Here is a 15,978-nt window from a genome sequence, read left to right on the forward strand (position 1 = left end):
TTTCTTGCCCTGTGTGCACACATTTAAATCCTTTTTTCTTTTTGACTAGTGGGTCTTTCAGCAACATCGGGGAACTGAAAATGTTTATTCTCTGTGTTCTTTATCAATCCCCACCAAAACAGCCCAACCCTCCCACCTCCCTCTCCCACCCCACCATTCCCACCGCCCTCCTCCCCTGCACATCTCACTTCTCTCCACCGAACCCTTCCCACTGCAGGGAGCTGCTGAGGAGCCGCTTGGTCCATCCCTGGATTCTCCAAGCACTGACTGCCCATCCACTCTGACCACAGCCGGGGCCACATCCCAGCGCCTGCCCAGCGTCCATCCATGGAGGTGAGCTCCGTGTCCCCACCTTCTGCCTCACCCACTGAAGGAGATGATCCATGTGAGACAGATGTCACCAACATGGCCATACACAGTGTGACACTGCCCATCTGCCTCTGTGGGCTGGCTGGGAACGGGGCTGTGCTCTGGCTCATGGTCATGACCGGCAGTGCTCTCTTCATCTTTAACCTGGCTGTCGCTGACTTCTTCTTCCTCCTCTTCGCGCTCCCCTCCTCCCTGCTCTTCCTGCTGGAGGACGTGTCCTGCTCTCCTATCCTGCCCCTGATGTACGTGAGCTTCCTTTTCCAGCTGTCCATGGTCTCCTACTACTGGGGGCTGTTCCGGCTGAGAGACGTCAGCGCCGTATCAGACATGGACAGCCTCTGCCTGCTCTGCTGCCGCTGTGACCTTCCCCTGCGCCTGCTGTGGGTGGTGTACAGGGTCCAATTCTGGGCCTTCTTCGCTCTCATCACTGCCATTCCCACGGTGACATTCCTGTGCCCATCACACGAGCAGGAGCACTGCCGGCTGGCTCTCATCTCCATGTTCGCTGTCATCCTGCTCATCTGTGGTGCACCCATGGTCATTTCCACATCAATCATTTTCATCAAGGCCAAGAGTGGCTCCAAGAAGCAGCGACCCGAGAGGCGTGACATCGTTATCTTCCTCGTTGTGCTCTTCACTCTCCTCCAGAGCCTCTGGAATATCCTGCAGCAGCTCAGTTACACCGGTGTGTCAAGACAGGTTGTTTTCCTGCTTGCCTGCATCCACAGCACCATCAAACCCTTCATCTACTTCTTGGCAGGGATGTACAAGAGGCCCTGCTCTGTGAGATCCCTCAGGAATTCTCTCCGGAGGTTCTTTGAGGATCCAGAAGAAAACACTCCCAGCAGCAATGCTGTGGCCAAGGACTCGGTGATCTGAGCCTGTTGCTCCCTTCCCCTGTGCTGCTGAAGGACCCCAGGACAGTGACTGAGGGATTCCTTGAGCCAACTGATCAATAAATATCCACGGGATCAGCCTCCCTGGGGTGGTGTAATCCCGCAGGAGAAAAGAGCAGGGGCAGTGCCAAGGGCAATGTGGGAGGGATGCTCTGCAGGGAGCACACTGGAGCATGGATTTCCTCCTCCCTCCCGGCTCCACGTGGCTCCAAGCAGTGCAGCCGGGCTCAGTCCTGCTCCCTGGCTCTATTCCCCATGGAATGACCCTCACTGCCTCTGGGCCCCAGGGAATAAACTCCTTCTCCTTTGGCTCAGCAGATGAGTTTCATGGTGTTTTGAGGGAGCTCTTTCCCGGAGAGGGTGGGACAGGTTAATGCCTGGGGACACAGCCAGCACGGGGCAGCGGTGATTCCCCAAATCTCTGCGGGGCTGGTGCCTCTGGGTGGCAGGAGAGGGCTCGGGATGGCACGGAGCATCCTTCCCCTTCTGGCCGGCAGAGCCGGCCCTGCATTCCCGGTGATGGGAAGAGACACCAGGTAGGGCTGCAGAGCTGGGCAGGGACAGCAACATTCCCTTCCTCTGGGAGTGGGAATTGTCACATCCCTTCATTCCAGAATGAAATCATTCTGAGTAAAGAGCAGGCTCAGAGGTGAACTCCACTGAACTCTTGTGCCTGTGACCAAAACCCGCTGGAAATATGGAAATTGACGTCAGCAGGAGCTTGGACCATTGGATTGCACAGAAATTAGGGGGTTGTGCTGCTGTCCTGCACAACGGGGCCGTCCTCTGGTTGCCCAGCATCCATGTCCAAGGAAGCCCTTCAGCACCTCCATCCTGAACCTGGCCACCCTCAGGAGGAGCTGAACAGCGACTCTGCACAGCAGCTTCAGCCACAATCCAGGCTCTGCTGATCTTTGCCATTTTGGTACCACCCCTACATGAAATTGGCATTTATTGCTTTTGTTTCATTCCAACGTGGGAAGTCTGACCCCAGAATGTGGTGACTAAATAATATCTGGGCTTTGCTGCAGAGCCTGTCCCTGCTGAACAGTGTCCAAAATGGCTCCTTTCCTTCTTTTGTCCCACTCTAAAGCCCCTGCCTTGTCTGAGGAGGGCAGGTACCTGTCTCACAGCAGAGCCCTTCCCAAGGCTGCTGCCTGCCGTGGTTGGGATGATGCTGACAGTGCCAAGAGCTCCTCATCCCTCCTGGGAGAGAGCTGGGCAGCAGCCCCATCTCTTACTCGGGGGGAAGTTGTCCCTCCTTTTCCCACGGCCTCAAATCCAGGGGAAACCAACGTTCCACTGCTTCTGGAAAGGGAAGTGAGAGGGAAAGCCGTGGGGGGTGAGTCAGGCTTTGGAGACACACGTGAGGTGAAACATCTTAAAAAGCATTTATTAACAGAGTTGTTAATAATGAAGAGAGCAGAGCAACTCCCACATCTGGGAGGGTTTTTCTCTCCCTGTCTCCCGTTTTCCTGTGCATTGGAAAGGAGAAACTTTCCAAGGTACAACCTCTTGTCCGGGAAAGAACAACTCAGCCAGGGAGCATCTCCCAAGGCAAGTGCAGAAGGAGCTGTCTTGGTTTGAAAGACAAGGAGAGAATCTTCCTTGGAATGGGGAATATGACCCCCTTCCCTCCGAATGATTATAACTTTGAAATGAAGGGGCTTTCAGGCAAAGCTGTGGGAGAAGGAATCACAGTCCTTCACTGGCATGTGTGTGTGTAACAGGGAAACAAACACCAGCAATGGCAGCCACAGGTAACAAAGGGAAAAGGAGCAGCAAACCCACTGACCTCCCAGTGCCTCCTGGAGCATGGATATTCCCATGCAGAGCTGCCTATTTAACACCAGCTGTGCCAGGAACCAGCAGAGCTTCCAGGGAAGCTCAGCAGAGTCGGGACAAGGACAGCTTCATGTTCCATAGAATTTGCTGTTTGTAACCCTCATCCCCCAGCCCCCCCAATGCCCCTGGGGGCACCTGACAGAGTTCCCTGGAATTCAGCTGCCTGCACCCCCCGAGCTCGGGCTCCAGGTGATGTTTTAAAGCAGGAGAAGGCGCTGGCATTATCCAGCTCCCCATCCCGTTCCCCCGCTCCCCCATCCCGTTCCCCCGTTCCCCATCCCGTTCCCCCATTCCCCCATCCCGTTCCCCCGTTCCCCATCCCGTTCCCCCGTTCCCCATCCCGTTCCCCATCCCGTTCCCCCGTTCCCCATCCCGTTCCCCATCCCGTTCCTCCGTTCCCCATCCCGTTCCCCATCCCGTTCCCCCGTTCCCCATCCCGTTCCCCCGTTCCCCATCCCGTTCCCCATCCCGTACCCCCGTTCCCCCATCCCGTTCCCCCGTTCCCCATCCCGTTCCCCGTCCCGTTCCCCATCCCGTTCCCCATCCCGCTCTCCCGCTCCTCGCTCACCGCCCGGGCCTGTCCGTGCCCGCCCGCCCCAACCGCTCCCGCCGGTTCCAACTGGCCGCGCGCAGCCCCGCCCCGCCTCTCCATTGGCCAGACCTCGGCCCGCCCCGCTCCCCATTGGCCTTTGGCCCCGTCAATCACGCGGCAAACCCCGCCCACCCCCCGCCCGCAGGCGCTGTTGCCGTGGCGGCCGCTGGAATGCGGCCCGGGCACATCCCCAAGGGAAAAGGAGGCACAAAATGAGGAATTGGGAAGTAAAAGGGGAAGGCTGCGCAGCGCCCGCGGCGCCCCGAGAGCGAGGAGCAGCCCCCACTCCTCTCCCCGTCTTCGTTTCCCACCCCAAGCCCTGCACGTTATCAGGGAGCAGCCCCAACCCTCTCCCATCATTACCTCGGAAATATTCCGTGGTTTTTCCAAACTGCTGAATTTATTGTGCTGAAGAGCCGCTTCGTTCAGCACACACCGGCCCATAGAGCTGCATAGAAAAGTGCTGCGATACAATTCCAGGTTTCCCCAGCCCATGTGCAGGTGTCACCCCCAGCCCTCCCAGGGGCTCCCAGTTCCCAGGGCAGAGCAGAACCAGCACCCAGCCAGCAGCCCCTCGGGCCTGGGAGCTGGGGGGCACTTCCAGAAGTACACCATGCCTTGGAGCAAGCTGGCCAAACAATTCCACACCTAAACCCTTCAATCCCTGCAAGTCAAGGCAGACTCCCAAATGCCCAAGAATTCGCAGCTGCCATGGAAAAGTTAAAAGATCAACGTCTGCCTGAACTGCATTTGCAGAGTCCAATTGCACCCATTTTGCTCTGCCTCACGCTGGCAAATTGCCCGGAACGTGCTGTGGACAAGAGCCTGGAAACCATGGAAAACTCCTGACACTGGTATCCCGACTCTGCCTCCTGCAGACACCCAGCTCAGGGAAAGCTTTGCAGCAAAGCCCATCCTAAAGGAGCTGTTTTCCCCGAGGAAGCCCAGCAGCGGCAGCGCTGCCCCAGAGCACAAAGCAGCAGCTGTGCCGGGGAAGAGCATCCTTCAGTTCCTCTGCTGCTCACTTGACCACAGAGCTGTTCCTAGGCCACATTCACCTGCCTGGAGCCCCCGTGATGCCGAGTGCCCGGAGCTGGGCTGGCACCGGCACAGGCGGCACGGGCAGGATGGCCCAGGGGCTCAGCACGGCCCCGGCTGCTCCGGGAGTGCCACGGCAAAGATGTGCCTGGTCCCGGCTGGAGCGGGGCAGGAGCGGGGCTGTCGGGGGCAAGGCGGCCCCGGGGGGCTCTGGGCGTGTGCGAGGGGTCAGGAGGGGTCAGGAAGGCTCTGGATGCTGCCGATCCCAAATGTCCGCGCTGGAGAGCAGCAGAGCCCGACGGGCAGCGCTTCAAGGTGGGGAGAGGCTGCCGGGCGGGAAACCTGCGGGATGGGATGGGATGGGATGGGATGGGATGGGATGGGATGGGATGGGATGGGATGGGATGGGATGGGATGGGATGGGATGGGGATGGGATGGGGATGGGATGGGGATGGGATGGGGATGGGATGGGGATGGGATGGGGATGGGATGGGGATGGGATGGGGATGGGATGGGGATGGGATGGGGATGGGATGGGGATGGGATGGGGATGGGATGGGGATGGGATGGGGATGGGATGGGGATAGGATGGGGATGGGATGGGGATGGGGTGAGGATGGGGTGGCGATGGGGTGGCGATGGGGTGGCGATGGTGATGGAGAGCAGGAATGAGAATGGGATGGGGATAAGACAAGGAGCAGCTCCGCTGTGCTTCCTTGGGCCGGGGGAGGTTTTGCAATGATCCCGGAGCTCTTCCCAGAATCGGAGTTGCTTCTGACAAGTACAGATCTGCCTCACCAACACAGCCAGCATAGCCAGCATTCCAATGCCACCAGCATCCCCCTGCTGCTGGAGGGACCATGACCCCTCAGGGAAGAGAAATGAGGAATGGTAGGAGCCTGTTGGGAGAGGGAGTGTAGTCAGGGAATGGGACATGCTGCAGGGAAGGAGTGTTTCTAACCAGGGGGAAATCATGAACCTTTGCAAAATTGTTCATGCAAATTGTTCATGCAAAATTGTTCATGCAAAACCATCTGTAGCAAAAAAACCCCCAAGACAAATAACTCTGGGCAAGTGGAGCTCTGACACACCTAAAGTCACAATTTCCAACTCCCCCGTGACTCCACCCTCCCTGGGGGAGCAACACGAGGACAGGGCACGGAGAGGAGCTGGTGGGACAGCAGTGGGCACCTCCTGGTGATCTGGGCACTTTCTCCTTCGTGGTCCTGAGCTGGGAGGAGCCACTTTAGGATACGGATCCCAAAGGAGCAAGGGGTGCCAGGAAGCGCCGCTGATCGGGACAGAGCCCCTGTGCCTGCTGCTGCCCCACACTGAACAGGTCAGTGGAATGTTCTCCTTCCTCCCTGCCCCACCTTCCTCTCCTCCTGCAGCTGCTCTGCTCCTGCCACCCTCTCCCGGTGACCGCAGTGCCCTCCCCAGATCCCCCCTCTTTTCCTGTGCATCCTGTCTGTATCTTAATACCCAAATGAGCCAGAACAAATTTTCTAACACAATGGGAAATGTGAGGAAGCAGGAATTCTTTACCTGTGCAGGACACACAGGAGGATCTCTCCTTGTTCTGTGTGTGGGGAGACTTTACAGCAGGGTTTTATCCATTATAAACACACAGAGGCATTCAAATCTGTTTCTTATCTAATACACAACAATCACTTTCCTAGAACGAATTTCCATGCATTCACCTCCTCCTGGAAGTCTTTTGATGGTCCTGCAGATTCATTAAGAGGGGTCTCTGCTGGTCATACTCACGGAATGCTTCAGTATTAAAGGTAACCTTGCCTTGAGCTATTTTTCTGGGTGTGCACTGTTGCTTCTTGTTACAGAACTGCCCCAGAACCACTGCAGGCCTCCTGATCTGTTCCTGCAGCGGCTCCAGCCTCATTTCTAGCCCTGGGTGCACACATTTAAATTCTTTCATCTTTTTGACTAGTTGGTTGTTACTGCCTGTTCTGAGCTTCCCCTCCCCAAGACACTTGCCTCTGCCATGTGCTCCGAGGTTCTTTCTTCTAAGCGTGGGCAAAACCAAATGTAACTCAAGCTCTTTAGCAGTGTCTGATTTGCCGGTCACCCCGGGTCCGCCCCCAGTCCTCCTCTCTCACCTTCTCCGAATAAAAGACAAAATCGAGAGAGGCCCCGTCCTCTCTTGGCTCAGCTTCCTTCCTGTGAACACCTCTTGTCGTCTGTCTCATTTGAAAGCTTCTAACGGCGGGAAATTGAGCGAGCAGACATCTATATTTCTCCCTGTTTGCTTCTGCTGATGGTATTTGCTCTGCAGCTGATAAAGATACCGATTTTAGAGCTACTGAAGTGCTAGATTGCCCGTGCTACCTCTCTGGGCTGCTCGAGGCTTTCTAAGGCATTAAACTATTAGCCTAGCCGGTATAAAGCTGAAAAGATACCCTCCACAGTTGGTCTTTTCAGCAACATCAGGGAACTGAAAATGTTTATTCTCTATGTTATTTATCAATCCACTGCTGCACAGCCCAACCTTCCCACCTCCATCTCCCACCCCACCATTCCCACCACCCTCCTCCCCTGCACATCTCACTTCTCTCCACCGAACCCTTCCCACTACAGGGAGCTGCTGAGGAGCCGCTTGGTCCATCCCTGGATTCTCCAAGCACTGACTGCCCATCCACTCTGACCACAGCCGGGGCCACATCCCAGCGCCTGCCCAGCGTCCATCCATGGAGGTGAGCTCCGTGTTCCCACCTTCTGCCTCACCCACCGAAGGAGCTGATCTATGTGAGATGGATGTCACCGACGTGGCCATACACAGTGTGACACTGCTCATCTGCCTCTGTGGGCTGGCTGGGAATGGGGCTCTCTTCTGCCTCCTCAGACGGAAAGGTCATACTGCCAGCATCTTTGGCCTGGCTGTCGCCGACTTCATCTTCCTCCTCCTTGTGCTCCCCTCCGCCCTGCTCTTCCTGCTGGAGGACGTGTCCTGCTCTCCTATCCTGCCCCTGATGTACGTGAGCTTCCTTTACCTGGTGTCAGTGATCTCCTGCTACTGGGTGCTCTTTTGGATGACAGCCATGAGCACCAAAAAGGACATGGAAAAGCTCTGCAAGCTCTGCTGCCACTGTGACCTTCCTGATCCCATGATGTGGGTGCTGTGGGGCGCTCAATGCTTGGCCTTCTTCGCTCTCTTCACTGCCATTCCCACGGTGACATTCCTGTGCCCATCACACCAGCAGGAGCACTGCCAGGTGGTTCTCACCTCCATGTTCATTGTCATCCTGCTCCTCTTTGCTGCACCCGTGGCCATTTCCAGCACAATCAACATCGTTAAAGCCAAGTGTGGCTCCCAGCAGCAGAAACCCGAGAGGTTCGATGTCGTTGTCTTCCTCCTTGTGCTCTTGGCTCTCCTCCTGAGCCTCCTGAATTTCCTGCAGCAGCTCGGTTACATCGTTGTGTCCTCCCAGGTTTTTTTCCTGCTCACCTGCATCCACAGCACCATCAAACCCTTCATCTACTTCTTGGCAGGGAGGTGCTGGAGCCCCTGCTCCATGGGGTCCCTCCAGCTCTCGCTCCAGAGGGTCTTTGAGGAGACAGAAAGACAAAACTGCCGGCAGCAAGGATACCAACAGGGACACGGGGGGTCTGAGCCTGTTGATCCCTTCCCCTGTGCTGCTGAAGGACCCTGAGACAGTGACTGAGGGATTCCTTGAGCCATCGGATTTATAAATATCCAGAATATCAACCTCCCCCGGCCTGTATTCCTGCAGGAGAAGCGAGCAGGGGCAGTGCCAAGGGCGATGTGGGAGGGATGCTCTGCAGGGAGCACACTGGAGCATGGATTTCCTCCTCCCTCCCGGCTCCACGTGGCTCCAAGCAGCACAGCCGGGCTCAGTCCTGTTCCCTGGCTCTATTCCTCATGGAATGACCCTCACTTCCTCTGGGCCCCAGGGAATAAACTCCTTCTCCTTTGGCTCAGCAGATGAGTTTCATGGCGTTTTGAGGGAGCTCTTTCCCCGGAGAGGGTGGGACAGGTTAAGCCCTGGGGACACAGCCAGCACGGGGCAGCGGGGATTCCCCAAATCTCTGCGGGGCTGGTGCCTCTGGGTGGCAGGAGAGGGCTCGGGATGGCACGGAGCATCCTTCCCCTTCTGGCCAGCAGAGCCGGCCCTGCATTCCCGGTGATGGGAAGAGACACCAGGTAGGGCTGCAGAGCTGGGCAGGGACAGCAACATTCCCTTCCTCTGGGAGTGGCAATTTGTCACATCCCTTCATTCCAGAATTAAATCATTCTGAGTAAAGAGCAGGCTCAGAGGTGAACTCCACTGAACTCTTGTGCCTGTGACCAAAACCCGCTGGAAATATGGAAATTGACGTCAGCAGGAGCTTGGACCATTGGATTGCACAGAAATTAGGGGGTTGTGCTGCTGTCCTGCACAACGGGGCCGTCCTCCGGTTGCCCAGCATCCATGTCCAAGGAAGCCCTTCAGCACCTCCATCCTGAACCTGGCCACCCTCAGGAGGAGCTGAACAGCGACTCTGCACAGCAGCTTCAGCCACAATCCAGGCTCTGCTGATCTTTGCCATTTTGGTACCACCCCTACATGAAATTGGCATTTATTGCTTTTGTTTCATTCCAACGTGGGAACTCTGACCCCAGAATGTGGTGACTAAATAATATCTGGGCTGTGCTGCAGAGCCTGTCCCTGGTGAACAGTGTCCAGAATGCCTCATTTCCTTCTTTTGTCCCACTCTAAAGCCCCTGCCTTGTCTGAGGAGGGCAGGTACCTGTCTCACAGCAGAGCCCTTCCTAAGGCTGCTGCCTGCCGTGGTTGGGATGATGCTGACAGTGCCAAGAGCTCCTCATCCCTCCTGGGAGAGAGCTGGGCAGCAGCCCCATCTCTTACTCGGGGGGAAGTTGTCCCTCCTTTTCCCACGGCCTCAAATCCAGGGGAAACCAACGTTCCACAGGTTCTGGAAAGGGAAGTGAGAGGGAAAGCCGTGGGGGGTGAGTCAGGCTTTGGAGACACACGTGAGGCTGAACATCCTAAAAAGCATTTATTAACAGAGTTGTGAATAATGAAGAGAGCAGAGCAACTCCCACATCTGGGAGGGTTTTTCTCTCCCTGTCTCCCGTTTTCCTGTCCATTGGAAAGGAGAAACTTTCCAAGGTACAACCTCTTGTCCAGGAAAGAACAACTCAGCCAGGGAGCATCTCCCAAGGCAAGTGCAGAAGGAGCTGTCTTGGTTTGAAAGACAAGGAGAGAATCTCCCTTGGAATGGGGAATATGACCCCCTTCCCTCCGAATGATTATAACTTTGAAATGAAGGGGCTTTCAGGCAAAGCTGTGGGAGAAGGAATCACAGTCCTTCACTGGCGTGTGTGTGTGTAACAGGGAAACAAACACCAGCAATGGCAGCCACAGGTAACAAAGGGAAAAGGAGCAGCAAACCCACTGACCTCCCAGCGCCTCCTGGAGCATGGATATTCCCATGCAGAGCTGCCTATTTAACACCAGCTGTGCCAGGAACCAGCAGAACTTCCAGGGAAGCTCAGAAAAGTCGGGACAAGGACAGGTTTATATTCCATAGAATTTGCTGTTTGTAACCCTCATCCCCCAGCCCCCCCAATGTCCCTGGGGGCACCTGACAGAGTTCCCTGGAATTCAGCTGCCTGCACCCCCCGAGCTCGGGCTCCAGGTGATGTTTTAAAGCAGGAGAAGGCGCTGGCATTATCCCGCTCCCCCATCCCGTTCCCCATCCCGTTCCCCCATCCCGTTCCCGTTCCCCATCCCGTTCCCCATCCCGTTCCCCATCCCGTTCCCCGTCCCGTTCCCCATCCCGTTCCCCATCCCGTTCCCCATCCCGTTCCCCATCCCGCTCTCCCGCTCCTCGCTCACCGCCCGGGCCCGTCCGTGCCCGCCCGCCCCAACCGCTCCCGCCGGTTCCAACTGGCCGCGCGCAGCCCCGCCCCGCCTTCCCATTGGCCAGACCTCGGCCCGCCCCGCCTCCCCATTGGCTAGACCTCGGCCCGCCCCGCTCCCCATTGGCCATTGGCCCCTTCAATCACGCGGCAAACCCCGCCCACCCCCCGCCCGCAGGCGCTGTTGCCGTGGCGGCCGCTGGAATGCGGCCCGGGCACATCCCCAAGGGAAAAGGAGGCACAAAATGAGGAATTGGGAAGTCAAAGGGGAAGGCTGCACAGCGCCCACGGCGCCCCGAGAGCGAGGAGCAGCCCCCGCTCCTCTCCCCATCTTCGTTTCCCACCCCAAGCCCTGCACGTTATCAGGGAGCAGCCCCAACCCTCTCCCATCATTACCTCGGAAATATTCCGTGGTTTTTCCAAACTGCTGAATTTATTGTGCTGAAGAGCCGCTTCGTTCAGCACACACCGGCCCATAGAGCTGCATAGAAAAGTGCTGCGATACAATTCCAGGCTTCCCCAGCCCATGTGCAGGTGTCACCCCCAGCCCTCCCAGGGGCTCCCAGTTCCCAGGGCAGAGCAGAACCAGCACCCAGCCAGCAGCCCCTCGGGCCTGGGAGCTGGGGGGCACTTCCAGAAGTACACCATGCCTTGGAGCAAGCTGGCCAAACAATTCCACACCTAAACCCTTCAATCCCTGCAAGTCAAGGCAGACTCCCAAATGCCCAAGAATTCGCAGCTGCCATGGAAAAGTTAAAAGATCAACGTCTGCCTGAACTGCATTTGCAGAGTCCAATTGCACCCATTTTGCTCTGCCTCACGCTGGCAAATTGCCCGGAACGTGCTGTGGACAAGAGCCTGGAAACCATGGAAAACTCCTGACACTGGTATCCCGACTCTGCCTCCTGCAGACACCCAGCTCAGGGAAAGCTTTGCAGCAAAGCCCATCCTAAAGGAGCTGTTTTCCCCGAGGAAGCCCAGCAGCGGCAGCGCTGGCCCAGAGCACAAAGCAGCAGCTCTGCTGGGGAAGAGCATCCTTCAGTTCCTCTGCTGCTCACTTGACCAGAGAGCTGTTCCTAGGCCACATTCACCTGCCTGGAGCACCCATGGTCCCGAGTGCCCGGAGCTGGGCTGGCACCGGCACAGGCGGCACGGGCAGGATGGCCCAGGGGCTCAGCACGGCCCCGGCTGCTCCGGGAGTGCCACGGCAAAGATGTGCCTGGTCCCGGCTGGAGCGGGGCAGGAGCGGGGCTGTCGGGGGCAAGGCGGCCCCGGGGGGCTCTGGGCGTGTGCGAGGGGTCAGGAGGGGTCAGAAAGGCTCTGGATGCTGCCGATCCCAAATGTCCGCGCTGGAGAGCAGCAGAGCCCGACGGGCAGCGCTTCAAGGTGGGGAGAGGCTGCCGGGCAGGAAACCTGCGGGATGGGATGGGATGGGATGGGATGGGATGGGATGGGATGGGGATGGGATGGGGATGGGATGGGATGGGGATGGGGATGGGGATGGGGATGGGATGGGGATGGGGATGGGGTAAAGTTGGAGGGTGGGGTGGCGATGGGGATGGAGAGCATGGATGAGAATGGGATGGGGATAAGACAGGGAGCAGCTCAGCTGTGCTTCCTTGGGCCCGGGGGAGGTTTTGCAAGGATACGGAGCTCTTCCCAGAATCGGAGTTGCTTCTGACACCTACAGATCTGCCTCACCAACACAGCCAGCATTCCAGTGCCACCAGCACCACCAGCATCCCTCTGCTGCTGGAGGGACCATGACCCCTCAGGGAAGAGAAACGAGGAATGGTAGGAGCCTGTCAGGAGAGGGAAGGCAGTCAGAGAATGGGACATGCTGCAGGGAAGGAGTGTTTCTAACCAGGGGGAAATCAGGAGCCATTTGCAAAATTGTTCATGTGGGGCGTCTGACAAAACCCACTTCATCTGTAGCAAAAAACCCCAAGATAAATAACTCCAAGGAAGTGGAGCTCTGACGTACCCAAAGTCACAATTTCCAACTCCCCTGTGACTCCACCCACCCTGGGGGAGCAACACGAGGACGGGGCACGGAGAGGAGCTGGTGGCACAGCAGTGGGCACCTCCTGGTGATCTGGGCACTTTCTCCTTCGTGTTCCTGACCTGGGAGGAGCCGCTTTAGGGTGTGGATCCCAAAGGAGCAAGGGGTGCCAGGAAGCGCCGCTGATCGGGACAGAGCCCCTGTGCCTGCTGCTGCCCCACACTGAACAGGTCAGTGGAATGTTCTCCTTCCTCCCTGCCCCACCTTCCTCTCCTCCTGCAGCTGCTCTGTGCCTGCCACCCTCTCCCGGTGACCGCAGTGCCCTCCCCAGCTCCTCCCTGCTCTGCCCTGCTCTTCAATTCTGCATCTTGATACCAAAAGGGGCCGGAATAAACTTTCTAACACAATGGGAAGCAGGAGGAAGCAGGAATTCTTTACCTGTGCAGGATACAAAGGAGAATCTCTCCCTGTTTCTCTATGTGGGGAGACTTTATGGCAGGGGTTTTATCCATTATAACCACACACAGTCATTCAAACATACTTATTGTCTGATACATAAACATCACTTTCCTAGGACTCATCTCCATGCATCCACCTCCTCCTGGGAGTCCTTTCATGATCCTGGAGGTTCATCAGGAGGGGTCTCTGGTGCTCATATTCACTGAGTGCTGCCATATTAAAGGTGACCTCCCCTTGAACTTTCCCTTTTGCCATGCGCTGTTGCTTCTTGTTACAGAACTGCCCCAGAACCACTGCAGGCCTCCAGATCTGTTCCTGCACTGCCTCCAGCCACGTTTATCATCCTGTGTGCACACTTTCACATACTTTTATCTTTTTGCCCAGTCAGGCTTTTAGCAACTGCAGGGGAGCCGAAAATGTTTATTCTCTGTGTTCTTTATCAATCCCCACCAAAACAGCCCAACCTTCCCACCTCCCTCTCCCACCCCACCATTCCCACCGCCCTCCTCCCCTGCACATCTCACTTCTCTCCACCGAACCCTTCCCGCTGCAGGGAGCTGCTGAGGAGCCGCTTGGTCCATCCCTGGATTCTCCAAGCACTGACTGCCCATCCACTCTGACCACAGCCGGGGCCACATCCCAGCGCCTGCCCAGCGTCCATCCATGGAGGTGAGCTCCGTGTCCCCACCTTCTGCCTCACCCACCGAAGGAGATGATCCATGTGAGACAGATGTCACCAACATGGCCATACACAGTGTGACACTGCTCATCTGCCTCTGTGGGCTGGCTGGGAATGGGGCTGTCCTCCGCCTCCTCACGCTCAAAGCCCGCAACACCCGCATCTTCGACCTGGCTGCTGTTGACTTCATCTTCCTCCTCTTCGCTCTCCCCTCCGCCCTGCTCTTCCTGCTGGAGGACGTGTCCTGCTCTCCTATCATGCCTGAGGTGTATGTGAGCTTCCTTTTCCAGCTGTCCATGGTCTCCTACTACTGGGGGCTGTTCCGGCTGACGGGCATCACCGTCACATGGGACATGGAAAAGCTCTGCCAGCTCTGCTGCGGCTGCAGCCTTCCCCTGCGCCTGCTGTGGGTGGTTGACAGTGTCCAATACTGGGCCTTCTTCGCTCTCTTCACTGTCATTCCCACAATGACATTCCTGTGCCCATCACACCAGCAGGAGCACTGCCGGGGGGGTTTCATCTCGGTGTTTGCCGTCATCCTGCTCCTCTTTGCTGGACCCATGGTCATTAGCCACACAATCGACATCGTTAAAGCCAAGTGCGGCTCCCAGCAGCAGCAACCGAAGATGCGCGACATCGTTATCTTCCTTGTTGTGCTCTTCACTCTCTTTCTCAGCCTCTGGAATTTCCTGCAGCAGCTCAGTTACACAGTTGTGTCCTCCCAGGTTTTTTCCTGCTCACCTGCATCCACAGCACCATCAAACCCTTCATCTACTTCTTGGCAGGGAGGTGCTGGAGCCCCTGCTCCATGGGGTCCCTCCGGCTCTCGCTACAGAGGGTCTTTGAGGAGCAGAAAGACAAAATTGCCGGCAGCAAGGATACCAGCAGGGACACGGGGGTCTGAGACTGTTGATCCCTTCCCCTGTGCTGCTGAAGGACCCCAGGACAGGGACTGAGGGATTCCTTGAGCCATTTGATTTATAAATATCGACTGTATTACCACCCCCTCCCATGCTGGATTCCTGCAAGAAGCGAGCAGGGGCAGTGCCAAGGGCAATGTGGGAGGGATGCTCTGCAGGGAGCACACTGGAGCATGGATTTCCTCCTCCCTCCCAGCTCCACGTGGCTCCAAGCAGTGCAGCCGGGCTCAGTCCTGTTCCCTGGCTCTATTCCCCATGGAATGACCCTCACTGCCTCTGCGCCCCAGGGAATAAACTCCGTTTCCTTTGGCTCAGCAGATGAGTTTCATGGTGTTTTGAGGGATCTCTTTCCCGGAGAGGGTGGGACAGGTTAAGCCCTGGGGACACAGCCAGCACGGGGCAGCGGTGATTCCCCAAATCTCTGCGGGGCTGGTGCCTCTGGGTGGCAGGAGAGGGCTCGGGATGGCACGGAGCATCCTTCCCCTTCTGGCCGGCAGAGCCGGCCCTGCATTCCCGGTGATGGGAAGAGACACCAGGTAGGGCTGCAGAGCTGGGCAGGGACAGCAACATTCCCTTCCTCTGGGAGTGGGAATTTGTCACATCCCTTCATTCCAGAATGAAATCATTCTGAGTAAAGAGCAGGCTCAGAAGTGAACTCCACTGAACTCTTGTGCCTGTGACCAAAACCCGCTGGAAATATGGAAATTGACGTCAGCAGAAGCTTGGACCATTGGATTGCACAGAAATTAGGGGGTTGTGCTGCTGTCCTGCACAACGGGGCCGTCCTCTGGTTGCCCAGCATCCATGTCCAAGGAAGCCCTTCAGCACCTCCATCCTGAACCTGGCCACCCTCAGGAGGAGCTGAACAGCGACTCTGCACAGCAGCTTCAGCCACAATCCAGGCTCTGCTGATCTTTGCCATTCTGGTACTACCCTGTCATAGGTTAGCAAGCACAGTCCCGGAAGGGATGTCCTTGCTAAGGGGTGCTTGCAGCTTCCTCTGGGACCTGACAGAACCTATCAGGTGGCCAGTTTGAATATGGACAATTCTTTAAGCCACTTAAAGTTGCGACCACCCCTGTGATCCACACTTAAGAACAGACAAGCTCCCCCCAGCTCTCTCTCTCTCGTTTCTGGTGCTGGGACAGGTGGATATGGCCTTTTGTGGGGCCAGTGGGCCTCAGCCATCCTGGAGGCGATGGCCCTGTTCCATCCGTGGAACCTCCCCCCCCACCACTGCTTTGCCGTGGGCAGCCAGAGCAGCTTGGCTCTCCC

The 15,978-nt window shown here is 57.1% G+C and overlaps 1 protein-coding gene across 1 annotated transcript; it reads left to right on the forward strand.

The window, feature by feature from the left end:
* Window positions 1–327: 327 nt before the first annotated feature.
* On the forward strand, window positions 328–8,409 carry LOC309574586 (mas-related G-protein coupled receptor member X1-like; the record flags this gene model as incomplete). The annotated part of the gene is made up of 2 exons (XM_082284369.1): window positions 328–1,239; window positions 7,957–8,409. The coding sequence occupies 2 exons, from the start codon at window positions 328–330 to the stop codon at window positions 8,407–8,409; spliced, it is 1,365 nt and encodes a 454-aa protein (XP_082140495.1).
* Window positions 8,410–15,978: the final 7,569 nt, after the last annotated feature.

Source organism: Coloeus monedula, assembly GCF_965178545.1.
Source record: "Coloeus monedula genome assembly, chromosome: 6".
NCBI lineage: Eukaryota > Metazoa > Chordata > Aves > Passeriformes > Corvidae > Coloeus > Coloeus monedula.